The sequence below is a fragment of the Oreochromis niloticus genome, linkage group LG13 (assembly GCF_001858045.2).
Source record: "Oreochromis niloticus isolate F11D_XX linkage group LG13, O_niloticus_UMD_NMBU, whole genome shotgun sequence".
NCBI lineage: Eukaryota > Metazoa > Chordata > Actinopteri > Cichliformes > Cichlidae > Oreochromis > Oreochromis niloticus.
In genome coordinates this window covers 9,886,091-9,912,814 of record NC_031978.2, presented here as the reverse complement: position 1 = coordinate 9,912,814, position 26,724 = coordinate 9,886,091, and the positions used below count along the sequence as shown (strand labels likewise).

The 26,724-nt window shown below is 39.4% G+C and overlaps 1 protein-coding gene and 1 long non-coding RNA gene across 3 annotated transcripts in view; one reads left to right on the top strand and one right to left on the bottom strand.

Annotated features, from left to right (window-relative positions):
* Nucleotides 1-21,962, bottom strand: part of LOC102081903 (bcl-2-like protein 11) — a 30,150-nt gene extending 8,188 nt beyond the window's left edge. Inside the window, exons 1-3 of the mRNA XM_005474401.3 lie at nt 21,755-21,962; nt 18,940-19,325; nt 12,268-12,389 (exon numbers count right to left, since the gene is read on the bottom strand). Of these exons, the coding sequence (XP_005474458.1) occupies nt 12,268-12,389; nt 18,940-19,325; nt 21,755-21,765 (519 nt within the window). The 5' untranslated portion in view covers nt 21,766-21,962. The remainder of the gene's footprint in view (nt 1-12,267; nt 12,390-18,939; nt 19,326-21,754) is intronic.
* On the top strand, nt 19,628-23,075 carry LOC109204807 (uncharacterized). 2 transcript variants are annotated; one of them, XR_002064323.2, is made up of 3 exons: nt 19,628-20,997; nt 21,972-22,089; nt 22,625-22,699. It is a non-coding gene; the product is annotated as an uncharacterized LOC109204807 (long non-coding RNA). The 2 variants fall into 2 exon arrangements; XR_003213621.1 differs by lacking the exons at nt 21,972-22,089; nt 22,625-22,699 and adding an exon at nt 22,945-23,075.
* The last annotated feature ends 3,649 nt before the right edge of the window (nt 23,076-26,724 follow it).

Here is a 26,724-nt window from a genome sequence, read left to right as displayed (position 1 = left end):
GGAAAAATCCCCCCCCCCCCCCCCTCTCTCACATTGTGGCATTAAGCCTTTCAAATTTTACCCCAGATGGACGGACTGTGCAACATCATCCAGATATCCGCTGGCACAAAATAATGCTGCCTGCCCCAGGCCACACTGTACTCTGAAAAACAGGATCTTTACAGATGCAACAGGGATATAAAAGCTGTGTGGTTTAATTTGAAAAGTGAGCCAAAAGCCACAGAAACCCCGAATGCCAGAGGAGGAAACAGGTGAGGGGAACACTAGTTAACCCTGAAATGAATCACAATGTGCTTCTAATTCCACATCTGACTAAGCAAACAAGCAAGTCAGATGACCAAAGAGCTAGCAAAATGCTTATTTAAACAAGACATGACCCTGATTTTTGCACTGAAACGGTTATGGCAGGTAAAGGTAATGGGGTGTAACTTATCAACCGTAGGGTTAGTTCTGGCAGGCAAATCACCGGTACCAGCTGATAACATTCCTAGAGCAAATCTCATGCAGGGTGGTGTGCCATTTAAGATACCAAGCACGCATGTAGTTTCTGTAGTTGGGGTGGCTGTAGCTCAGCAGGTAATCTGTTAATCGGCAGGTTGGTAGTTTAATCACTGGTTGCTTCAGTTTGTGTGACAATTATCCCTGGAGAAGATACTAGATACTGGATTGGGGAACCCAAGTTGCTCTCCAATGCATCCTTTGTGAATGTTTCTTAGATAGGAAGCACTTGTATAGAAAAAGGTGCTTACGAATGAGACAAGTTCTATCAAGTGCTCTGACCTCTCAGGTACAGCAGAAAAGTGCTATAAAAGAACTGATCCATTTGCCACTTGCATCCCAGCTAATGCTCTCCCCACTTGAGGCTTTCCCTGTGTGGGTATAGAAGGGTGGGAAGGTCCCAGAACATAGCAGTTGTGCCAAATATAAATTGCTGTAGATGGAAATGACAATCCCACTTTGACTAACTTGTCCTGACAGAAATGCTCTCAAATGGTAACAGCAATCTGGAGACAATCGGTTGGAAGATGTTAACGTTGTATCTGTTAAATATTATCCTGTTAGCATTGTGGTGCTAGCATTTGGGTTAAAGTACCCTTGTGAATAGCTTCACAGAGCTGGTGGGACTGAAGACTTAGTTTTATTATCTGTCAGTGGTTTAAATCAAATTCACCATGACAGAGGGGAAAAAATTGCACAAATCTCTGTAAGGCACATCTGGAAAAACACCTTATTCTGACAGGACATGTGATACTTTTTCTTCCTTTGTGGATTTTTCCTCCAGTAATCATCACTTTATGAACTTTTTAACTTTAAATCAACAATTCAGCTACACCAGTGTAGGAAGTAGCCGATCACAGGGAGAGAGTCAATACAGTAAGACTGATTTCTCTAAGGCTCAGTTTCCCTGACTGTCATCAAGGGACTGTTGTATTTGGCGGCAAAGTGAAGAGTAAATTCTCCACATGTTGATTTTTTGGCAATTTAGTTTCATCTCCACAACCTGAACGTCTGCCATTGCTATATATCAAGACTCTTGTCTTGAGTGAAGTTAATACCCATTAATTCAGCCTCCCCTTTCATTTGGCAGCACACAGGCATCAAAAATTGGCGTCTCACATCACACATTACCATTAGAGCTTTGCCTTTGTTTATAGTAGAATATTACACTGGATTTCAACCCGAATAAGAACTTTTGTAAAAGCAATAAAGAGTTGCAATTTTCCTTCGGCAACTTATTTTCTCTGGGCCTTCAGAGATGTTATTATACCTTCTTGTTATGGAAACAGTGAGATTATTGTTATTATTGTTAATTTGCTTGCAGCAATGTTTATCATGTTGCACATTAGAGACTTGTCTCTCCTCAAAGCGGCGTTGGAACACAGACACAAGGTTTGTGGGTTTTTGTTTTGTTTTTTTTGTTTTAGTTGGCAGCGTTTCTGCGCTCTTTCGTCACCTCACCAACCACTGTAATGATCTGACTGTCATGATGGTCTTCAGCTTGCAGAGTAAGGGAAGGGCTCCTGTTGGCAGATGTATGAGTCTCGAGACACAAAGCAATCTTACTGAAAGCTTTTTTCATTATAACATGTTTTATTTAATGATCCATTGATGTCTAGATAATATTATAATATATTAGCTGTTTTTGGTATATTTAAGAACATGGGTTATGTGGTTTATCAAAACCAGTGTAATGAAAAACAGGGAAGCTCAATAGGAACTATTTGGAATCACAGCATGTGAATTTATTCCAAATTAAGGATTTGGATTAATCTCATATCCTGACCAAAAAGGCCAAAATGCCACTTATGAATGATCTTCCAAATCACAGTATGTGCTGATCTATAGTCATGCTTGGCTGCAAATGAAAGCTGAGAAACTATGAATGACAACATAACAGGAGGATGTGGTGTACCTGAGAGGAGCTTGTATGCAGACTATCTAAAACCACCTCTCATTGTTATCAAATTAACTGCATCTAAGCTATATTTAGAACTGGACTAATAATACTTCATTTGATAACATGCATGCTGGAAGTTTCTTTACTTTATAGAGTTCAAAGAAATAGGCTGCCATTTTGGCAAACAGACTTGTTTGCTTTCTTGCTGGCAGTTAGATGAGAAGATCAATATCGGTGTCATGTCCACGCTTTGAGTATGAGAGCAGAATGTTTTTAGCTTTGCTTATGATAAAGAACAGCAAACAGTGCTTTACAATATCACATATCAACATGTTTTAACTACTTTCTTTAGCTGTTTTAACATTACTGTAAATCCAGGGATATACCAATAAACATCTTAAATCAGAAACACTGTGTAGACAATAGGGCTGATCTGTTACTTGGACGATTGGTTGTATTTCACAGTCAGTATAAGAGGTTTGATTTGCACTGCAATCAGAAGCAGATGTATTCCTTTAGCTGACAAACTGCAGGCTGAGAGACTGACATGAAGCCAAAACCAGTTTCCCCAAAAACTTTTCATTTTCAAGCTTACTGTATACCTCAGGATTACAGAAAGGAAACACACACACACACACGCACACCCAGACACACATCGGTAATTCTCTAATAGTTTCCTTATTTGAACTCTTACCTCAAATAACCTCATCCATCATCTGAGAATAGAAAACCTGCTGCCACAAGTCATTTTCCTGCTGTCACTGCAACTCTGCAGGCTCCTAACGAGTAATTCAAACAGCACGTGCAAACACACAAAGGTACCACCGTGTAGAGTGTGTGCATTTGCCCACACACACCCACAGTAATTGCTAGCGGGATGCAACAGCGGGCAAAGTGTGACAAAGATGCCAAAGGACGAAAAGTCAAACTTTCACAAAAACAGATTCAGAAAGGCAGGAAGTCAGCCAATCATCGGCAATTCACCAGTCAGGCATTTAATCAGTAAAAAAACATAATTCAGCCCATCAGTCAAACAAGATGATACAATTCATCTACTTAGAGATAAAACAGTTTATCACAATTACTGCAGATTCTTTCATGTTTGCACAGTGAATTATTTTGGTCTGTTTGTTTTGGGAAGCCACAGGTATATAAATCCTTTACTGTTAACATCGTGCCTTTTAAAAATGTTGCTTACATTTATGTTGCTGTATAATTTGATTTGATTTCAGCTTAAAGGACCGACCAGTTTAGGTGGTTTTCATGGGTGATCTGACAATCCAACATTATTGTTTTCCACTTTTGTATAACAGTAGTCGTTTTTTTCTTTTTCTTTTTTTTGCTTCAACATCGGCACAATTAGCAAACATGGATGAGTCAATCTGCCAGCTTTAGAGCACTAAAGAAGATTTGAAGTCGAGGATTCCCCACTGGCTCTTGAATGCAGCATATTTAAAAACCTTTGCAGTGACACTGAGAAATATTAAAAGTTGACCAGATGAACTTTTGATCCAGAAATCTAAAAATTGTGGATGCAAAAGGTGATGCGAATGAAAAGACAGCCTAGTTGTGCGCATTCTGCAAGTGATTGTTTCTGCCCAAAGTCTTTCAAGACAGACATCTCTGATGCAAGGGTTTTTGAGTTTCTCATCTTTCTTTCTTGCTCTTCTTCTTGCCTCGTTCTTTTCACAGTGGAAACATTGAGTCAGCCACTTCCAAAGAGCTCGTGTGATTTTATTTGGTTACCACAACTTACTATGCTGCTTCTCAAAAATAGCTTTCAAAACAAGGCTACACTTTCAACCACACACATACACACACTGATGCACACAATGCAAAATGACTCAGGTTTTGCTACATTATTTTTCTATCTACTGTTACCATCTCTGTGGTGTATGTGCCACTTTAATTCAAAGTGTTTTTCTTTTCTTTTTCAGTTGTTTCTCTTTTTTTTAAAAAGCTTTAAAACAAAAATATGCCATGGGTCTTACATGCATGCTATAGCTTCACTTAATCACATGCCATCGCTAAAATAAATGTAAAATTTAAGTTCTGAATGCAAAAGTACTGCAACCAAGTATTAACAAGTTGCTTTTCCTGTAAAAAAAATGTCTTTACTGTCGGCTGGAACATCTACTCATTGATCTTGCACAATCTATCCAAACTGACATTCACAGAGTTGCGCTTGGAAATATGCATAATAACGGCTACCAATACTTGCATAACAATGCCCAGCTCTTGCTACTGAGTTGAAAGATTTAATTTTTTTCTGTGTGTACTTGAATAATGCATAAAAGGTTGGGGTGTTCTGAATCCCATTCTTTTGAGGGCTATAGAGAGGTGGTGCTATTCAGAAGCAAATATTTACCATAACATTAATTCACAAAGGCATTAAACCCATATGGTGAAGTCAATGGGTCTGCTGTGATTGTCGCTATATTCACAAGTAAAATTATTCCTCTGAGAGAAAGCATGAAGCACCAGATTGGGTGAACATCACAGTGATGCAGTTCTCTGCTATCTCACTCGAGAAACAGAGGGACAGCTGTGCTAGCATTGACCTGGAGATTTGATGTTATCCTGAGGGGGGTAAAAATTGATAAGTTGCCAAATCTTGCAGTAATAAGGTAAACTAAGGTGTGGTGTTGACTGCCATGACTGAGAGAAATAGGTGATTATGCATTTATTAAGATTTATAATAGAAACCTGAAATTAGTCAATATTTCAAATGAGTCAATAGTGAAATATTTGCAGCACTCAAATAGAAAAAATGTACTGATGCTGAAATAACTTTCCTCTCTCAGTGACTACTGTCCTAGTTTCTTTGAAACTTTGAGACATCAAAGTTCCTTCCGTTACAATAGCTGACAGCAGAAATGTGTGTTAATGGTGATTAAGTTCAGAAAACGCCTTTAACAAAACGACTGTTCAGCTAGCAGGCGATACACAGGCAGAACCTACGGCAGGCACTGTTTAGTCACAGAAACAGTGCTGTAGGCAAACCTAGATGGTTAAGCAAGGGTTAAAAATACTGTCCTGCACTTTGTCTTTCATACACACTCAATCACTCTCTCACACACAGAAATACAAGCAGCCAGCCAGTGACACCTGACTGGTCCAGAGTGTTCCTCAGAGTTATTTCTGTCTTCAGGACAAAGGCTTTTACCTCTTACTGAAAGACAGTGTGTGTTGGGAGTTTCTGTGAGCGTGTGTGTGTGTGTGTGTGTGTGTGTGTGTGTGTGTGTGTGTGTGTGTGTTTGGACAGGATAATTAGACCTTGTGCTTTGCTCCCTTAGAGTTCTGTAACCACAGGTTTGAGCCATAATGAATCTACACTGTCACGGACACTGGGCTGTCGCACCACACACACACACGCAAACACACATGGGCATGGACACCATTTTGGGCATGTTCACAGAAGTCTGAAAACAAACATGCACACATTGTGTAAATGTTTGACAGAGAGAGAGAGAGACAGTGAGCAGACAGAGAGAGAGAGACAGAAATAAAGACAGGGAGGAAGAGAGAGAGAGAGAGAGAGATTGGATGGATTAACTGAGGGCAAAGGAGAAAAAGCACAACTGAGTGTGTGGAAGATTACTAAAAAAAACAAATGCTTACTCATTACATTTGAGATTATACACTGCTGCATATGTTTTCCAGAAAAATAATTAACCACCATAATACAGTATGGTTTGCATGGTATGTTACAGTAGTAAGTGCTTTTCAAATTTCCCAGGCAGTAAAGTGAACTAAACCCAGAGTATGTGTCAGTGTAGCGTCTATGTGAGTCACTCTGCAGTCTGAAGTGAGGCAGACTGTTTCTTATCCTTCAGGCATCTCTTAGACTTCAGGCAATGAAGTCAAATAAAGCTCTTCTGTCAACCTTAGCAATGCTGGCAGCTAAGTGTTCAAAAGTAATGTGATACGGGCTGATAACAATGTTTTTCATTTTGAAGCTAAAAACATAATAAATTCCCCTATTAAGTATAAAGTTGTGCTAACTGGGCCCTGTTTTCATAGATATTTCTTAAATCCCTCAAGACACCTTTGGATCAGTGACTCGCAATCCTAGGTGAGGAGTGCCAAAGAAGAAGGGTTGTGAGATGAATCTAAACAGGATGGTTGGATGTGTCATTAGTTTCCTGATCATAACCCAGAGATCTGGACAGCTTCAAGTTCAACTGTTGACCTGATGGTAAGAGTTTAAGTTCATTCTAATTTTTCTTATAACTGTTATGTTTCGCACATAACCGGAAACGTCATGCTAATAACAACTATAGAAGAAAAGAGCATATCAGCAAAGTCACATAAGGATAGATCATCTTGGAACCATGATTTACCAAATGAGGCAATCTGTGTACCATGTACCACATTTTGTGGCAGCGTAATTAAAAATTATTAGGAAATTTTGGTAAAAAAACCAAACAAAATGTCAGCAATTTAGATCTGCTGGAAGAAAAGTTAGAGGACCCTCAACATTAGTAGAAATCATTCTCTGTGGAGCACGTAAATGTGCAGAAAATAAAAGACTTATTATTTCATCTTATATTTTCAGATGGTTTTATTGGATCAGTAGAGATCCAAAAATGTATGTAAAATAATGCAACTTGAAGAAATGCTCACAGCCGGCTTGGCATTTTTGAGTTAAGGAGGCTGGAAGTGAAAACTGGTTTTGTTTTAAGGAACAACACGTCAAAAGGGTGTAGGCTTTAGGTTGCAGGCGGTCACACCACACGCTTTAATCACCTCAGTTCAACCCTTGTCTAGCCCGGCTGTACTGGAGCCAGATGATTCATCATTTACTGCTGTGTCAGTTTGATTACGGTGTAAAGTTCATGGCAGTGCTGAAGACTTCTTGATATTTTCTTGTATTCAGAAACTTCCTAAATTTCAACTCTCCAGGTCACTTCAAGGATGCAGTCCCACCAGGATATCTCAACGCAGACACAGCCTCTCACAAACACTCAGATAAGTCATAGGTATCGAGGGATGTGAGAGAACATCTGTTGAGAATTTGCTTTCTGAGGTACACAAGAATGGAGTGCCATTTGAGTTCACCGGGTTGAACAGGTGACTCATAATGCAATAAGGCTATTTTAGAGCCTGCGTGTCTTCCCCCTGCTCTCTCTCCCAGCTTTCTTGTCATAATAAAGGCTTAAAAACCCATAAAAAGAATGCTAAATGTAAAACTTCAATATTTGAAGTGGTAATAATTCACATTATTCAGATAGATGGATTTAATTATCTTTAAAAAAAAAGTCTTGTTGCTGACCTTCTGAAATTGTATGTATTTTGAGTGACCAGTAGGACGTACTATGAAGCATGTTCAACATAGCCAGGATTTCTTTATATCAGCTGGCTTGAAAAAATCAAAAACCTAGTCAGAGAAAATTGGTATCACAATGGTGGTTATCGGATTTGTTTGTTAACTCAGGCTTTCTGCTTTAGGCTCTTAGTGCGCTCACATAAAGCAAAGCTTCTGATGGGTCATTTGACTCTTCTGCACAAAATAGATAAACTGAGCACGAGGTGCTACAAGAGGAACGGGTGATAGATATCTATAAAGAATAGAAAAAATATAACAGTAAAATACAACCCTGCAGCTGCAAATTAGACAAGAGAGTAATGCTGCAGAAAATCATTAATTTTATGAATTAATTGTCATCACAAACTCACAGCGGGAGAAAAATATATCAACATAAGTTCATATGTTTATTTTACTTCTTGGTGTACTCAGATGTTTATTTCTGATGTTGAAACTTGATGCATTTAAGGTTGATCAGTGTACTCTTATTTCAGCTACTGTTCTGTTTCATAAAGATGCATCCACAGATAGCCCGATCTCTTTGTAAACCGCATATTTCTTGTAAGACTGCTTTCATACTCTCATCCTTGCAAAACTGCAAGATAACTATGATTAAAAACTGGAAAAAAGATCTCTGACAATCATTTCTCACCAGTTTCACTGAAACTTGAGCAGTTTCTCTTTCACTGTTTATTACAGCTGAATTTCCTTTTCCTTTTTGTAGTTACCATCATATTACACTAAAATCTGCATGACCTGTGGTTTTGCAATTGCATGCAATTTTTTAAATTAGCTATAGCTTAAGTAGATTAAACAGCACTTCACTCATAGGCTTTCTTTAGTGGATAAAATCCAGACATCAGATGTGTGCCTGTGTCGCAGTCCTGGTTTTTGGAAACTACAGCTAATCAAAATGCGCACTGTTGTCTCAATATGTGGGATGAAAGGCGAGGGATTAAAACTCTGTGCAATCACCCATAAAGTGAGAAACCTGGTCAACCTTATGTGTAACCACACATGTGCATTTATACACTGCAGCATCAACACCTGGCAAGAGAACAAGGAACAAGTCTCCACGTTCCTCTTTTCTCCGTCTCATTATTGTTCTACAACAAGAACAAACACACATGCACTCACTTTCTGGATGATTCTGCAACCAAGTTCATAGATGATTTCCCACTAAGACACACTGGAAAAAACACACACACACATGCACACCTATCTCTTCCTGTCTTCCCCAGCACTGCGATAGTGTGACAAGGTGTTGAGTCACAGCCTTAACTCATTTTGTTCTCGCATGTATCCAGCCTCTTTGTGTTTAAGTTTGTTTCAAAGCCGTTGAGGCCATGGCAGGCTCACGCCGCTAACTCTTATCACGTACTAAATCCCAGCTCGTGGGACTGTTCACATATGGACTAAATTAAATACTTTCCCCGTGAGTTGTAATACTGTAATCTGTTAAGCTCTTGATTTCAACGAGTCTCGCCTACCTTAGTGAAAACAGCATAGTGACATTATATTTTATTAAGGCAGATGGAGTTAATTCATCAAAAAAAACAAACAAATAAAGGTAAATGAAGGCTTTCACTTCATCTCGTTAGCACTTACATTACAGGCTGGGTGCTGACATACTGTTTGGTGACACTGGCTATAAAACTAAAGGGGCTGGAGGCCACTGTTCATGAGGAAGTACTTTTTGTGTTATGTACGTTTCAGATGTTATGAAACAAAAACTGCAACATGGGAATGACAAAGCTAGTTCAGATACCATGAGTTCTGAGGAGAAATTAGTGAAGATGTAGCCATGAACCGGTAAAGCCATCCACAGTGTGTCCTTACTTTGCTGTAAAAATCTAGGGCAATTAATTCCTTTAGTAAATAATTTATATATCTCACACATACACACACACACACACACACACACAAACAACGTGAATGTTGTTTCTCTAAATCATGGGTGTGTCAAGGCTAGATACAGTCTGTCTTTTACCACAAGCACTGCATATTCCTTCATTCAACTATAAATCTCCACACATGCGCGGCATTAATACACGACTTAATGAACCGATCAGTCTTACTAAAGTGAGCTATAGTACGCTAATACTTTTAAGGCATATATAGAATCAATCCCACAAACTACAGATCATTTTAACATCAGTAATTTAAAATGTTGATTAAATTGACTGATCGAAAAGTCAGTGTGTTTATTTCTTTAAGAGCAAAAAAACCTCCCAAACTGATAGTTAAATCATAAGGGTATCTACATGCAATAGAACCAACATAGCCTATACTTTTTTTTTTTTTTACATTATAAAATGCAACTTTATGTCACTTGCATATATTTAAAAGTAAAATATATTCTGCCTCACTGCGTATCACATCCTGAGCTCCTTTGTTTGGGCCTTGTCACAGCGCCTAACGTTTAACGTTTGACCTTCCTGTGCAAGCTACATAAGGCTTTCTTCAGTGCAACTGCCAGTTAGCCTAGTAGGTTAGGGTGAACAATCACAATGTCAGGGCAGTGGATAACATCCCCAGCCTATTTCTTTGTTAGTTTTTTAAGTTACTTAACACACATGCGCTCACTTTCTGGTTGGCTCTGCAGTCAAGATAACGGAGGCACTAAAATACACACACGTTCCAAAATTGTGTGACAAGGTGCTGAGTCACAGCCTCTGCACTGTTTTCCTCACCATCTTCAACACTGAATAATGGAAATTGCTCACAGAGGACATGAGAAACACCAGCTTTTTTACTGAAAACATTCGAGGTTATGGGTGGAAATAAAGAAAAGCAGTGTAGCAACTTCCAAAAACATGACTCTCATAGCTGAGTAACTGTACGGTTAGTGATTACGGCGCTGACTAATTTAGGTTTGTTTAGTGTGTTGAGGATGAGACATAAACATTATAATGCTGAGAAATATTAACAAATGTGTTTTTAATCATCGATTTCTACATTTGTGCTTGTTTATATTACTAATGCATTAGCAGTTTACACGGCTGAATCTCTAATATGTAAGTGCAGGGTCACTAGAGATCAGATATATGTGTTGGTATGGAAAAAATGCAGAAGCAAAGTTGCAGAGAAGGTTCACTCTCTTCCTGTTTGCTGCTCATTAGTTACACAGACAAAAAAAAACCTCAGTGAGTAAAGCAGATTTCTCATGCATCAAAAGACTCGAATGGAGACTTGCAGCTTTGTAACTGTTAAGCTTTTGACACTGAGGGAGTGTTTTAAGCTCCTTACTGAGATATAACAGGCCTGTCATGCATTTTTCTTCACTTCTATTTTTTAACCCATTTCTGTGATGAGATTAAAGTGAATTTAAACTAGATCATGTTTTCTCCTCGCTTCCTCTCTGTCTTCCCAAAGCTCCAGTCAGCTCTTTGATAGAGGAGTAAATAAAACCGCAGTGATGCAATATGCCGAAATATTGCCAAGGAAAAGAAGCCAAGAGGAAATTAAGTCTGATTACAACTTCACAACTGCACCATTCACAGGATTTATACTCCCAAGAATAATATGAATGTCTCTTTAGCAGAGCAATAGTCAGAACACTGCAACTGCAATCTCATGGCACAAGTACCAAAGCAAGCTAGGTGATAGGAATTTTCTTAAACCTGTATTTTTTGTGTGTGATTTGGCCTAAAGAGTTAATAGTAGGAAGTTTCAAGAATACTGTAACTGAAAGGCTAGAACAGCATAGCATGCAGAAAATATTTAACATCTCAAATGCGATATATAGTAATAAACAGAAAAAGCTCTGATGAATTTCACCTTCGGCATTTACAAATACATCTTTGTAACAGTGTTTTCATCTGCTGCAATGAACTTCTTTCACTCTCCCCACATTAAAAAACTCAATTTGTACCACAAGGTTTTATTTTTGTTTCTTTTCGACTTCTGTAAACCTTGCTTTCCTTCCTCTACGCTTAACAGATCCATCACCTGCTCCTGCACTGTTGAGGTTTTGCTATCATTAGGCTGTTTTCCTGTTTTTTGGTATGTTTTTTAACTGCAGTGGTAACTGTGGCATCTGGATTTTCTGCAGATTCAGGCTGTCTGTTCGTGTAATACTTTGATCACAGGTCTTTTTATTTTTCTCAACCGAAGCAGAGTGGAAATGACCAGCTGTTAAGAGACTGTGATCTCACACACACACACACATTTTGTCCTGTTTTTTTTTCCTTTCTTGTTTCCTGCCCTGCTGAACATGTGGTTCATTTCAGCAGCATCCAGCTGCAAATCTGGATTCACAGAGAAACACTGAATGAAAAAGGCAATTTCCCAACAGCCTATATATTTTTGAGTTTAGTTGCTGAGATGAGATGATTTGGCAAAAGTTGTTTATATCCTTTAGTTAATCGCAGTCTTGTCTGTCAGCTGATCAGCTTCACTACCACAGCTGCAGGGTGTTCAGCCTTCTGGTCAAGAGATGTAAAAATGTATCCTGCTGCAGGCTGGTTTTAACACACATATGACTTCTTTCTCTCTCTCTCTCTCTCTCTCTCTCTCTCTCTCTCACGCACACACAGAAATAGTGTCAGTGATCACTAACCCTTTGCAATAGGAGACGATTATACTCGTCTCCTATTCGTCTGAGCTGTTGTCCGAATGTCTCTGCCTGCATGTCCCCTGCTGCGTTTTGCTGCCACGTCCTAGAGGGGCTGGGTGACGGATCTGCAACACAAAGTAAAAGGAAAACATGCCATCTTTGCATATGATGATCAGGTAAACAACTGTTATACATCCCGTGTATCAGTTCCAGGGTGCAACAGCATTAACTCACATGATCTTTCACTACATTTCTGAAGAGGTTAAATGTGTAAAACTTATCCACCGAGACAAAATATATGTTTATTTATGCTCCATATAAGTGAAGCATAACCAAAAAGTATTTGGAGCTTTATTTGTGGTTAGGGGTTCAGACTTGAAAACACTGTAAAACCCCAGCACAAAGATATTTGAAATATGACTTGTAAGATTAAGAGAAACCACAAAGGAACACAGAAACTGAGTGCATGTATTTACATAGCTTTACATACGAGGTGTTTCAAGATGGCGGCTCTCTGATCGTAACTTATGTTAACAATAGGTTGCCCAGAAAGAAAATAAAGTCCTTTTGGGCATCACCGAGCACACGGCTCAGACTGTGGTTACGCCAAATTCACTGCAGCCGAGCTAAGTTTCTTTGAGCTTGATTCACTTGTTGATGTTGAATCTTTTAAAAAAAACATGAACAGATGTGACAGAAAAGCACTCGGCACTGTAACTCAGACCTTCATCATTTTTATTTTATTTTTTTTTGGAGAACTCAGATGTGCACTTTCGGCTTTCCCGCCAATACATGACTGCTTTTATTTGAAAAAACACACCAATAAACTCCTTTTAACAATAAAATTTTGAAGAAACTATACGACAGACAAAGAAGAAAAACAATCAGAGTGTGATTCATAAAGTGAGACTCCTTTGGTTTTGACCCAGTTCAGTTTATTTGATGTTATAATCGATGCATGCTCACAGTGACATAATAAAAACCCCAGAGGAGATGTTATTCAACGAGGTGAGACAAAATAGGTAAATGACAAACATATTTGTTAATTATTAACAGTAGAGAAGGTTATCAGATACATTTAGTGCACTTTGAGTGCTTCATGGTGTTACAGTTGCCAGCTGACCAGGGTGAGGAAAAGTGCGAGTGTGTTCATGTGTCAGTGCGCGTGAATGTGTGTTTTCGTGGTTAATCTGTTAGATTTTCAGTCTGAACTACAGTACGATTATGAAAGGCTCTGACCTCTTACCGATCTCCGCTTATGACTCATGCACGCCATTATGAAACCCAGACTTAATATTTCTCACATCCTCTGATATTGACGAGACCAATACAGCAATCAATCCATCAAGCTGCTGACTGCAGCGTCAGCAAGAGGGATTTTAATGGAGATATGGGCATGGAGCTACGCTACAATGCCTCAAAGTGTAATAAATGCTAAGTAATCACTGAATCTCACTGATTTATTCAGGTTTGGAAGCTACAAACGGTGCAGGTAGGCGATACCAGGATACTCAAGACATCAAATAATGAATTTTAAAACTTAAAACAAGAACTCCTGTGTAGTCTTGCAGACGTTACTTGTTTCCTCCTTTAAAAGATTTCTGCACTGACGTCCAATATGCTTTTAAGTAACACTGCATGTACTTAGCGGGTTAAGTACTGTGTCATGCATGAGGACTTACTTTATCAGGATGTTCCTTTGACAATGATCACAATAACCAAAATGACAGTTATACATATTATACATGATGATGCTGATTTTGCATGTGAGCAGTTCTAAGACATGAACCTGGGTGCTGTAATGCGATCTGCTGACAACTGATTTTGGCAGTTTGCTTATGCCGAAGGGCATCCAGTTAAAAAACAAAAAACAAACGCGAGCAAACAGTTGCATCTTAGGTCATCTTAGGTCAAAAGAGTACCAGAGTAACCCGAATAAATAGTGAATTCCTCTAACAGACAGTAAGTCGGCTTTGTGCAGCTTAGTAACTTGAATTTCAGCTAAAGTTTATTTGTAAGATCAAAGCCTCAGGCAAAATCTATCTTTGTTTCCGGCCAGCCCTGAGGTTGTATTATAATTAGACTTTGTGTTAAGGACAAAAACTCACAAGAGGCATCTGCTTTGCTCTAAAACTGAAGAAACCTGACTGCACTGCGAGTGTGATCTTCCTGCTGCTGCAGGAGGAAGTACTGCGATGTCGAGCAGCAACAACAAGATAAACAGATCTTCCTTAAGCCCCTGCACTATATCTAACACACAAACAAGTTAGCAATCTTGATAAGTGAGACTTTTTGTGTGTGTTTGGGGGGACAATGTGTAACTTATTGCACAAGTCTGTTTGTGTTTATTGGTCCTATCTTGCAAATGCAGTGGACTGATTGAGATGCAAGTTACTGTCTGCATCTTACAAAAGACCTGCAGGCCTATTTTGGCTACTAAACATACATGCTGAGTCCTTTTTTGAGTGGCTTACTTAATAAACAACACGTAACCACACACATGGACTGCTCTGTTTTGACTGCTATCTTGTCTGTCTGGCTACAGTGAATGAGAATAAAAGAGACACAAGGCAATCAGCAAAGCTACTCGCTGCTATTATGAAAAAGAATAGCGACACATACAAAGCAGAGAATATGCGCAGGTTTTCGGAAGTTTTATTTCAGCCTTAGGAGATTACTTTGATATTTACAAAAAAAATAAAAACCCCACTGTGTTTAGAAAAACAAATTGAAGGATTAAAGCTGAGATGTAAACAGAGAGGGTTGGACTGCAATGTAATGTAACCGCACAATTTTACCAGTCTGAGGAAAACAAATAGGTTTATTCTCATTAAGATGACAGAACAGCATTATTCCATAGAAGATTTATTTGGCTTCCACGGCAGCAACACTGTGAAGGCATTTACTCTGTTAGTTCTTTTATCTGTTTTTTTTTTTTGCCAAGTTTTAACCTCCTGGCGAAGTTTTGTTTGTTACCAAGCAACAGGATGGGCAACTTTAGCCAACAGCATCACAGCTAAAAGTATGAGCCTTCTGTTTTTAAGCTGTGCTGATGTAAACAAGCCCACTGGAGCACTATTTTAGACCAGTGATGCTGGAGGTGGCAGTTCTTTCATTTCTGTTTGGGATTGAAATAAACAGCAAACAATAAAAATAGGATCCAGGCTGTGATAACCGATAAAAACATTTTGGGGAATCCCTCATATATGTTCAAAACTGTTGAACATAAAAATGCTGTAGGAGCATACACTAAATGTTTAACGTTTAATGAGCATCTAAATACAATGGTGGCACGTATGATTTGTAATGAGTTTGTGGTATAGAGATTATAAAACAATATTGGCACAACATTTTAATCTCCACATTTGAAAATATTTTATGTCATGATATAATCTAAGCTCATAACTTGCACTTCCTGTTTTAGATTATTTAAAACTTTATCTGCTTTCATCTTTTATTTTGTCAATTTCATTTTAAGCTCTTTGGATAATTTAAACAGCTTCTACTTCTACTTTAGTATCAACTGAACATTCTAATTAACAGCTAACTGACATGTATTTAGCTACTTTACACCTCAATCGATATATTAATTCCATAAAAGGGGAAATACATCAATTCTTGTTAACAACATGCTAGCATCCTGAAGGCCTCAAATACTGCTGTTACCGGTATGTTTGCCAGAGGACGTATGGATAAAGGTACTAGCAATAAGGGCCTCAATCCATACTCATCAGATATGCTATATGAACAAAAGTACCGGGCCACCTAGTACACCTGCAGGGGCTGCTCGGCGATGGAAACCCATGCCGTGAAGCTCTGCAGTTATTGAGTCAGCAAAGAGTTGGTGACTTTTACACACTATGCACCACTGCCTTTGGTGACCCCGCTATGTAACTTTATGTGGCTAAATTGCTGTGGTTCCTGCACGCTTTCACTTTGCAATAATACCACTTACAGCTAATCGTGCAATATCTAGGAGGGAAGACATTGCACAAACGGACTTGTAGGGGTGACATCAACGTAAGCTCTTTAGAACGATTCATTCTTTCACAAATGTTTGTAAAGGCAGGCTACGTGGTTTGGTTAGGTGCATGCTTTTGTGCACCTGTACCACTGAGACAGAAAACACCTGAATTCAAAGATTAAGCGGTGTGGTCCAATACTTTTGGTGTCACATTTAAATAAACTCGGTAAGCATTATGTTTCAGCATGCTGAATTAATGTTGAGAAGGGACAAAGTTCTTCATCTTTTACTCAGTGTAACCGAGTATTTTTGACGCCTAAACCTAACCAACAAGACTTCAACGCCAAATGGACACCTTTTCTGCGACAACAGCAGCATCTGAGGAGCAACAGTATTTCACACTGTGGAATGATATAACCTGAGTCAGCATCAGTGCTGATGGAGGCTAAAGTATGACACAAAATTGGTGCAGTTTGGAGAATCAACATGTAGTTCAGCTTATACACATTTTTTTTTTTTGCAGAATGAAACCCTAGACTATCTAAAACACAACCTGACCTTAACCTTAGTTTATGAATCCTAGAATTGAGCATGTTCTTTGTCAACTTCTGCAATATAATGGGTGAGAGGTGGCTCTGACTGTGAAACCCAGGGACACCACATGCTCGCTGTCATTCACACTTATGATTGACTTATTATTTATAATCAATTAGATTATCCAGGATGAACCCCTTTTTTTTTTTACTCCAATAATGACAGTTTACAAAAACTAACTTTATTTTTTATTAAATGTGTCCTAAACTAGCAATTACCTCATTGGGTAGGTCTCTTCTGAGGTTGAAGAGAAAAGAGCTGAGGCCTTTACAACTACAAGTTTATTGCCAACATTCGGCGGCACCCCTACTGGCCATTAAACAGAATGCAGCTTTAAGGTACTTGTGTGTTGTTTGCTTTTCACAGCAGGAAGCTTCAGCCATCTTTAATACTGTTAAAGCATGCAAACACAGCCCACTTAAATGTGACCAACCAACACTACTTGGGCTACAAACTGAAACCAGAAAGATTCCATTACCAAATATCATGTTCAGCCATTGCTCAATGTTTGTGTGTTTCACATCTGCATTTCACCTGCAAGTTTGCTAAGTGATACTTAGCGAAAGCTAAATAATGCTTACTTCGAGAAGTCAGAATCTTTAAGAGTACAGACTCAATTATCATTATGAAATATGATACATTATGACTCTTTGACATAATTTTAAGTTTGACTAATAAAAGTGTTGACAAGAATATAAATCTGACATCCATTAGGCGTGGCAGTAACGACAATGTCAGTAGAAATGTCTTTCTTGAGGTTCACTGACAGGTTCCTACATTGTGTGTGGAACACACATGCACACATTCCTGGGCATGGCCCTGTTAGTCTAGCCATGAGTCAGGACAACTTCTGAAACAAACCGACATCAGCAGGACTAACAATTCCTAACAGAAACATTCTCAGAGTACTTGGTAGAGAATGGTCGTCACTCATTACACTATTATGTGTTTGTCTCCCTCAAACCACCAATGTGAAGATGAAAATGATAAACCATTACAGAGTAAGGGTGGGGTTAAGACTTTAAAAACTAATGTGAATACAAGTTGTCACCGTTTCTGCCGGGGGGGTTGCAAAACAAAATCGCACATCCAACCCATTGGATCCACATTTGTCCACAATGTTATAACCATCACGCACCCTTTGTATAAACAAGTCAACCGTTTCCTGTTAAATTAAATCTGAGAGTGATATTCAAATGTATCCTGCAGGTTTTAGTAAAGTTTTACACACTCAAAGGCAGCAGGCATTACTCCCCAGAAAACAAAGTACTACTACAGTGAATGAAAACAGAGAAGCAGCAGAAGTGGATTTAGCAGCATGGAGGAGTCATTAGTGTGTTTTATATAAGCATGTTTCCACCTGGATTTGTTGGATTTCTCTTCAAGGGCCAACAGAGTAGCGCATGCAGAGTATTAGTCAATAAACCAGAATCTCGAAAAAAAAAAGCAACAGCCTTACTCATGTGAGAATAGCAAGCACAGCACATCAGAGTAGTGGAAAAACGGCTCTCTTTCATGACTAAGCTCGACAGTGAGAAAGGGGTGAAAACAAACACATCTTAAGTATGAAACTAGATAGCAAAACATCCTAAGTATGTTTTTGTTCATCTTTTCACTATCATTAGTAACACTCAACACCACCAACCGCCCAAAGCCCCGAATCTTTGATAGAGGAAACGTGAGGGAACTAGTTCTAGGCTCCTATCTAGTTTCCTATTAAGCTGCATACCCACACAACCGTAGAAGCCAAGTTTTACGTCCAGGGTAGTCTTTATTGACTGAGTCAGGTCAAACTTTCACCCACACCTATAACAGTATTAGCAGTGCTTTGGGCATTTAGACAAATTCCTAATGTTTTATTTGCATTCTTTATTGTGAGCATGAAAATTTTATTGTGTGCCTACAACAACAGCAACATCATGACGAAAGGCGCAAGGCGAGAAACACCTTTACCGTAATGGGAAGTACAGCCACCTTACATTTCCAAATGGAGTTCCTGCATCTCAGTTTTTCACTCCATCACTTGGGAAATGACTTTACAAAAAGACTTCTTAACCTCCTCCACGTGCGTGCACTCACATTAATGCGGCTGTTATACATGAAGAGTCTGTGCTCACCGTGTTGCGTGCCCGGTCCTTCACCGCGCACCTCACCCATGCGCTGCAGGGCGTGTATTAGCACCTGTCCGGTGGGGCTCGGGGTCTGTATCGCTTTGTCAGACATCACTGGCTTCGGGGAGAGCGGAGAGCTCGGCAACGAGTCGCAGTCAGAGGAAAAATATCCACTGGAGGAACGGCGAGGGAAGCGGAATATCGTCCGGCTCTGAAAAACGTCAAAGCTCTTCGGGGTTCTGCACCAGGAAGGCGAATCCGGTTCTCCTCCTCCGGTAGAGCCGCGGTTTAAACGGGATGTTTGAGCTCCTGTGGCACCGACAGGTGGTAGATCTCCTCCGCTGGCCTCCGATGCTGTTACTGCGGTCGAGCCATCGGACGAATTTGGTGGTCTGTTGAATGAACAGAGCGGCACCGTCAGTTTGGCTGGTCATCCCTGTGCTCAAACAGCCAACAGCCTCTCGCTGTTGTTTCGTCTGGAGTTTCAGCCGCACGTATTCCAGCGATCCGCTGGCAGGACGTGACTTTGTTTCCAAATATCCCATCAGAACTGCGGGACTTATGTCACTTAACTGAATTTTACACACGCGCGAACTTTTTTTTTCCTTTTTTTGCCAAATCATAGCAGATGCAACGTGCTAACAATAAGTGACTTTTATGAAACGGTACTGCATTGTAACTTACTTCTCGGTGTAGCTGAAACCCAGATAAGCACAGGGAGTTTAGGAGCGAGTGTTTGGCTGCGCGCTGAGCGTGTTCCTGCTCTGTGGCCCAGGTTTCCTGTCCAACTGGCTGCCCGGTGCGCCTCCATTGTTTGAAAATAAATTTGCTGATTGCGGCACATCTCTGTTTGCCTTATAGGAAAAGCATGAGGAAGCCCCAGAGTGACTTCAGCTGCGTCACAGAGAAACAGCCAGAAATAAATGCGCAGACCGCAGTCAGCCTGCATATCAGCATTTTCAAATAAGTAAAATATAACAATCTTTCTGACATCGATGCTTATTAACAGTTAATAAAGGAATTTCTCAAATCAAGTTCACTCAAGTAGTCTATTGATTTTTGCAAAGTCAGTTTATTTAAGGTGATTTGCGCTGAGATAACAACGATTTACACATGTGCCATTTTCCGTTTGGATTACTGAGCTTCAGACTCTCAATGTGACAGTCTTACAAAACTAAATCATGAAAATGATGTTTTGTTGCGGCGCTTCCTGTTTGTCCAGAATAAACTGCAGCTTCCTCGGCGCACGAATCCCCCGCTGTAATGACCCGTAGTGCAAGGCGTCTGCCAAAATGACCTGAAATTCTAGGCAGACATTTTTTTTTATTCACCGGTATTCGCGCTTTTATTTCGCACGTCTATAAATATTCATCATAGCGTTGCTTTTAGAGGAGCAGAGGAGGAGCGACAACTGTGTGAACCGGCGCGACGGCTGTACTTCAACCATATGAAAATTTTTACTTTCCTTGTGGGTTTCAGTACCGATCCGAGCGCCTCCGGAGAGGCGACAGTTTGCGCACTAGAGAAATAACAGCGACACGTTCGTGCGGCTACTACGCCAAGAGGGAAAACAACAAAGTGGGAAGGAAGCAAAATCCGCAAAGCCGGTACGAGAACACTAACTCGGTGTGTTTTATGTAGGTGCAACAGGGCAGAAGATGTAAGAAAATTCGCTCGGCGACACGTCTGCACCGAAACTTTATGAACACAAAGAGGTTTCCGTGTCTTCGTGGGTGACGGCTGACAGTATCATCGGATAGAAGAAAGTGACCTCTCGGTTAACATATTAGGTTTCACTTAACTATTAAAACACAAACAGCAAAATAGCTGAGCTGCCGTGTGCGCGTACGGCATTACTCGCTATCCCTCGTATGGTTCTTCTGCAAAACCAAGTGGTGTCGTGCGCCATCTCCAGTCCTGGGAGTCTCATAGTAGCGTGCCAAACATATCCATTAGTGTCCGTAATTGCCCATTATCACAAGAATTAATGGGAGAAAAGTTCAAGCCAGCTAGCCAGAGTGGATAAAAATCTCCCACGCCGGCGTCATCGCCTGACAGTAGCCGGTAAGTAGAAACGCGGATAAACTCTTTAACCTCCCTTAACAAGGGAAAGATGAAACAAACAAACAAACAAAATCAGCTCTTCTGAGGGGTTTAAATGGAAAATTGTCACTTAAATCCTCACCCCACTTAGCGTGTGCTTATTTCTTGAAAGAAGCTGTCGTCACTCTATCGAGCAAATAAAACGCATGTTTTTCCCCTCCCTGCATCCCTGGGGACACCGGCATTCACAGCATCTCCTTTACAGTCAACACAACCGATGTCGGGTTTCACCCGTCTACAGAGTTAGCAGATTAATAAGCTGAACTCAAGCCAGCGCGCCGCGTTGCCAAATATACCGGCGGAGTCAGAGGGTCGCTGCAAAATTCACACCCAAATCCAGATTAATGTAAAAGAAGAAAGTCCCATCAAACACGGGACGGTCGTTTCAAACACCCACTGCACTACTTTGGTAACTGTTTTAGTAACCACTTAGTAGACATGCGTGGGAAGAGCACCTTTGTTTAAAACACCTTTTAAACAAAAATGTCTTCATGGTGATTGCAGTGATATTTCACAATAATATGAATAATTCAAATTTAGATCTACTGATTTCTAGATTTTTCCACAAATCTACCAATATACTAGGCAGGTGTCGGCTGTTTGCAACGTGACACCTGACACAGCGACTGAAACATCTAAAGAGCACGTTTGTAAAGATTTGTGTATTTTTTTTTTTAAGTAACACACATATTTTTTTGGAGCCCGTCTTTAAACTCACCTTGAATGCATTTCGGGATCGTGCCTCTGGTGGTGTTCTAATACATAGTCCAAGTGAAGCTTCAAAAAGTAACATGAAACACAACAAAAAAGAATGAAGTGTTTTAATCAGTCTGTAAACCTGTAAACAAACTCAGTCCTTTGTTTGCTTCCTCTCCCTTTCTCTGTCGCGTCAATAAGGCAAACTGTGCGTAACAGTACACTATCTACTCCAACAGTCGGTCCGCCCAGTGGGAGGAACCAATGCTTTAAAGCCTATTACAGCTCTTGAACGACCTCTGTATGTCAAGAGGAGCATTTCCAGTGGCTACCCATGAGGCTTTCTTTGTGCTCAATGTAAGGACACCAAAAATTAAAAGTTACAGAAACAAAATTTGCAATGCAATTACAAAAAGTTTTGTTAAACCAAAATTGCCATTGCACTCATTATGGCACAGGCAATCTGGCCCCAATTTTTTGTGTTTGTAACTTGGTTGGCACTACATACTGCAAATGATTGATTCCCAAATTTTAAACAAGTGCTGTATGCAAGCCGGAACAATGACTGAAAACAGGGAGGGGGCACTCTGTGATCTCTCTGGCACTTTTACATCTGCCTACATTTATACACATTATTCAGTATTATAAGATTTAAGCCTATTGCTGGACTTTGACATTTTTTGGTTTTCCCTTTTTCCACTGCAGGCCATTAAAAAGATGAAAAATAAATGATATAATACTTTACCTTCTTCTTTTTGTACAAGTTTGCTCATCCAAGTTTCATAAATCTGGTAAAGTGCACTGGCATAGTCAAGATTTAAGGATTTGTATACAAAATTACAGTGGTACGCAAAAGCCTCGGGGCACCCATCGTTTCTTTGTATTTTGCTAGGAAAATGGGAAATGTGTGCAGCAGTCTTTTATGAAACATCGAAACATAAATGGAAATGCAGTATATAAGGCAAAACATGAGGCAACTACAATGAGCTTGAAATGCTACACCATAATTCTTCAATACAGTCTGAACTCTCATAGGTAAGCCTTCTTTTAATTTCTTTACATAGTCTTCAGGAATAGTTCTCCAGTTTTTGTGGAGGACATTCCAAAGCTTTGGATGCATTTGTTGCACACTGCTTAAATAATGCTGAGGTCTGGGCTCTGAGGAGGACAGTCCATGAATGATAATATTCTATTGTGTGTTTTTCTGTCCAGGTATGCTTTTAGCACATTGGCAGTGTGCTCGGGATCATTATCATGCAGAGAAATTGAGCTCTCTGGATGATATTACATAGTGGAACAAAATCTGATGACACCTTCTGCATTCATAATTCCATCAATTATGAGAAGATCCTCAACACCACAGGCTGAGATGCAGTACCAAAGAGCCTCCATTGTGTTTTTCAGATGGCTGTGGACACTCACTGTTATACTCTCTCCTGACGTCCTCCCTGCATATTGATAATTTGAACTAAAAATTTCAACTTTGGATTCATCGCTTCATAAGATCGATTACCACTGATTTTCAGTTCAGTTTTTGTGTAATTTCGAATACCTAATCTTTTTCTCGCTGTTTCCCTTTCATAAGAATGGCTCTTAGACAATCACTTTCACTGAGACCATTTCTGATGAGGCTTCAGCTAACAGTAGATGGTTCATCTGAATGCTCACATCTTGATATCTTCCTGTTTCCTAAAGATATGACTTTCAGATATTGTTTATCTTTAAGTTTTTAAGCTTGCCACTTCTTTTGTGCTCCACTTGTCCAATTTTCTACATTTTTTCCAACAGATCGCACATTATGCTAATATATATCAAGTTTTCAGTTAACAGTTCTTTCAGAATCACCATGTTGGTGCAGAAATACAATTTCTTTGCCTGTCAAACTGTGTTATCTTTGGCATGTTATTAGATTTGACTTAAGAAACTGGAACAAAGTGTCTCTTTTTGCAACACACTACTAGTTTCAAAGTGCTTAAAGATACAATTTAAAACTGATTCATTGTTAAGTTGTCTGGTATGTGCAGTCCAGTGGTTCATACCTTGAGTTAGGTGCCTTGAATGATTTATAGTAGTGTTAAGTACCTTGTCAGGTATAAGGTCTGGACTAAAAATGAATGAAAAAGCAGCCAATGCTCAAAGAAAAACTCTAAAAGACATTCAGGAAACTTAGAGAAATATTGCTCAAGAGCACTTTAAAAAAAATCTGAAGAAAATCTGGCACCTTGGAAGCAAAATATAAAGAAATAATTGGTCTCTCAAGGCTTTTGCACTCTGTCTAGTTAAAACTACAGAATGATTTGCAAAATTAACACCTGCCCCTGTGCACCCAGCCCCCACACACTTCTTCAAGAAATTCATAAACTGAAATTACTACTACTTTGTAAAATTTCCTTTTAACTGCCATTTGGCCTCATGCATCTTGTGCATTTGAAATTGAGACATTCACAATCTGGATGAAACTGACACCTACACATATGACTGCTAGCGTGAAAGTACACATGAGATAGGACTGCTGTTATGAATCATCGTTAAGGCCGTCTTAGTACCATAACTGTATTCCTTAAGATAGATATTTTTAAAGGAACACCTAAAGAAATGTAAGTTAGTTGGGGATGCAACAAAACATGGATTTTACAGTTTATATCTGCACTGCGGGAAGTTCATATGTCTGATTCTGATTAACAACATACAGTTAGATAATGGAAAAATTCAAACACAGGTAAGAAAAGCTTAAAATTCCTGTGTGCCATTCTCTAATTAAGAATATATTCCTTCACCACATGACCGCTTAAGATCCATAAAAGTCAAAAAGCGTACCTGTAAAAGTTATCCAATCTCATACTCAAGTTTATCTTCTCAGGGTTGACCAAACAGCTTCTAGCATGGCTGCTGTATAATCCGCAATTTACTTTCAGACTTCAAACTTGTGCACAAAGCAAATATGATATGAAATATATTAATGAGAGCTTCATCTCTGGCTACAAACAAGCAGTTTTCAGTTGAAGAGTCCCCAGATTTCAAATCTGCAGGCAGAAACAAAATTGTATGGAACAAAAACATTGTGATACACTTACACTTTCAAATCAGGTGAGATGAAAGACCGAAAGAAATCTCATCACTATTTTGCATACAAGAGTGAGTTTGTCAGCACACAGTTTCTAACATCCTTTGATTTCTATTGAAAAAGATTCAGAATAAATTTTAGGAACTGTGGTGTGCTTACTAGCATATGCTGCCACGGTAGGCTTTAAAAATCTAGCAGTTTTATCCATTTCTCTATATCAACCTTTTTCACCAGATTTGTCAATTTCCTAAAAAAATTAATGTCATGTCGAAGGACCAGCATTTGGACGCACTGGAAGAGATCGAGTGCCCATCACAGAAGCAAAAATGCAAGAGAATATAACAAGACTTCAACTGAGAAATCATCAAATAGCAGCACAGATAATGCTCCAAAGGGGCATGAGGCGATGACCCTGAGTTGTAAGAATTTGTTTAAATCTTGTTAAAACTTTCAGTTTTTATAGACTTGTTCTCAGAAACCTCTGATCACATATATACATATAATTTAATCTAACAGGTGACCATAGGTTTGTATTGTTTTCCTTCTTCAGCTGAGGTTCACACCGTATATGAGCAGACATTTGACATTCACATGTCTCTACTGCATTCAGACAAGTCTCCCGTCTTGTTGCGAGTGCCTGTTCTGTATTGTGCACAGAGAAGTGCGGAGGAGTTTTGCTCCAAAGTGGAAACGTAGCATTACAGTATCAACTGCCAAGAAACAATAAGGGAGGCCCAATCTACATAACTCCAGCAGCTGCAGTGATAAAGGACTAAGGGAAAAGTCACACACATGTATGCACAAACACACACAGACAAATCAGTATGAAGAGACAAGAGTGAGACAGTATCATTTGCATGTAATCAATACCAATCAGTTGCTTGGAGTGTGGGAAAAATGTGTGTGAACTGCTCTACAACTCTGCCTTTTGTGTTCATCGGGAGGCTTAAAGCTCTGTTTATTGTGACGATGATGCAGGTGATATTGTCGATGGTGCCAGTGATGAGAAAGATAATATAAAGAACCACGAGACCAAAATAGCAAGAGTGATAAACAACATAATAACCTTCATCTTCATCAAGTGCTTTACAAAAGCCACCTGCTGATAACTGGTTATAAGTCAAATTGAGCAAGGTAAGAAATATGTTGATAAGAATATATTTATAATTATATCAGTGGTTTCCAGCACTAGGTTCTAATATAATTGCCATTTATGCAGTGCTACAGAATTTCTAATTTGTTGGTTTAGACACAAATCCCTTTGGAGTTGTGTCAGGAAGGACATTCGCCATAAAAACTTTGCCAAAGCATGAGGAGCTACCGGCGGTGGTGAATATGGGAGCTTTATCTAAATAAGCTGCTTTCAGTTGGTCCCTTAATCACAGGGGGTCACCACATGTTTGATTTTTATACCAGATGCCCTTTTTGACACAACCCCAAAGGGATTTGTGTGTCCTCTGGGGATCAAACCAGGAAACCTTTGCTTCTTAGGCAAATGCACAAATCACTACACGATGGAACCACTAAATACACACTGGTTAATAAGCATGAAATTAGGTAAATACTTTAATTTCGTGTAATAACTTTAACAATTCCTTGATTATAATTTAAAATGGTTTTATTACTGCAACAATGCCATGGGCAGTAGCGCCTGAATAAAAAAAGTTAAAGTAAAATGTGTGTGTCACTGATTTTGTTTGGTAGTAAAACACGCTAATTATTTCCATTGGCTACTTTTGAATGGTTCAATAAGTACAGTCTTGGATTCTTCAGACCGTATTAGAAACATGTCTAGATTTCTTAAATTGACAAAGGAATTTCTACAGACTGGAATCCATTCCCCAAAGGCCTATGTATTTTTATCCTGGCTCGTGTTACATATACTCATGTCTGCTGAAAGCAATGAACAGCCATGACCCTGAAAACAC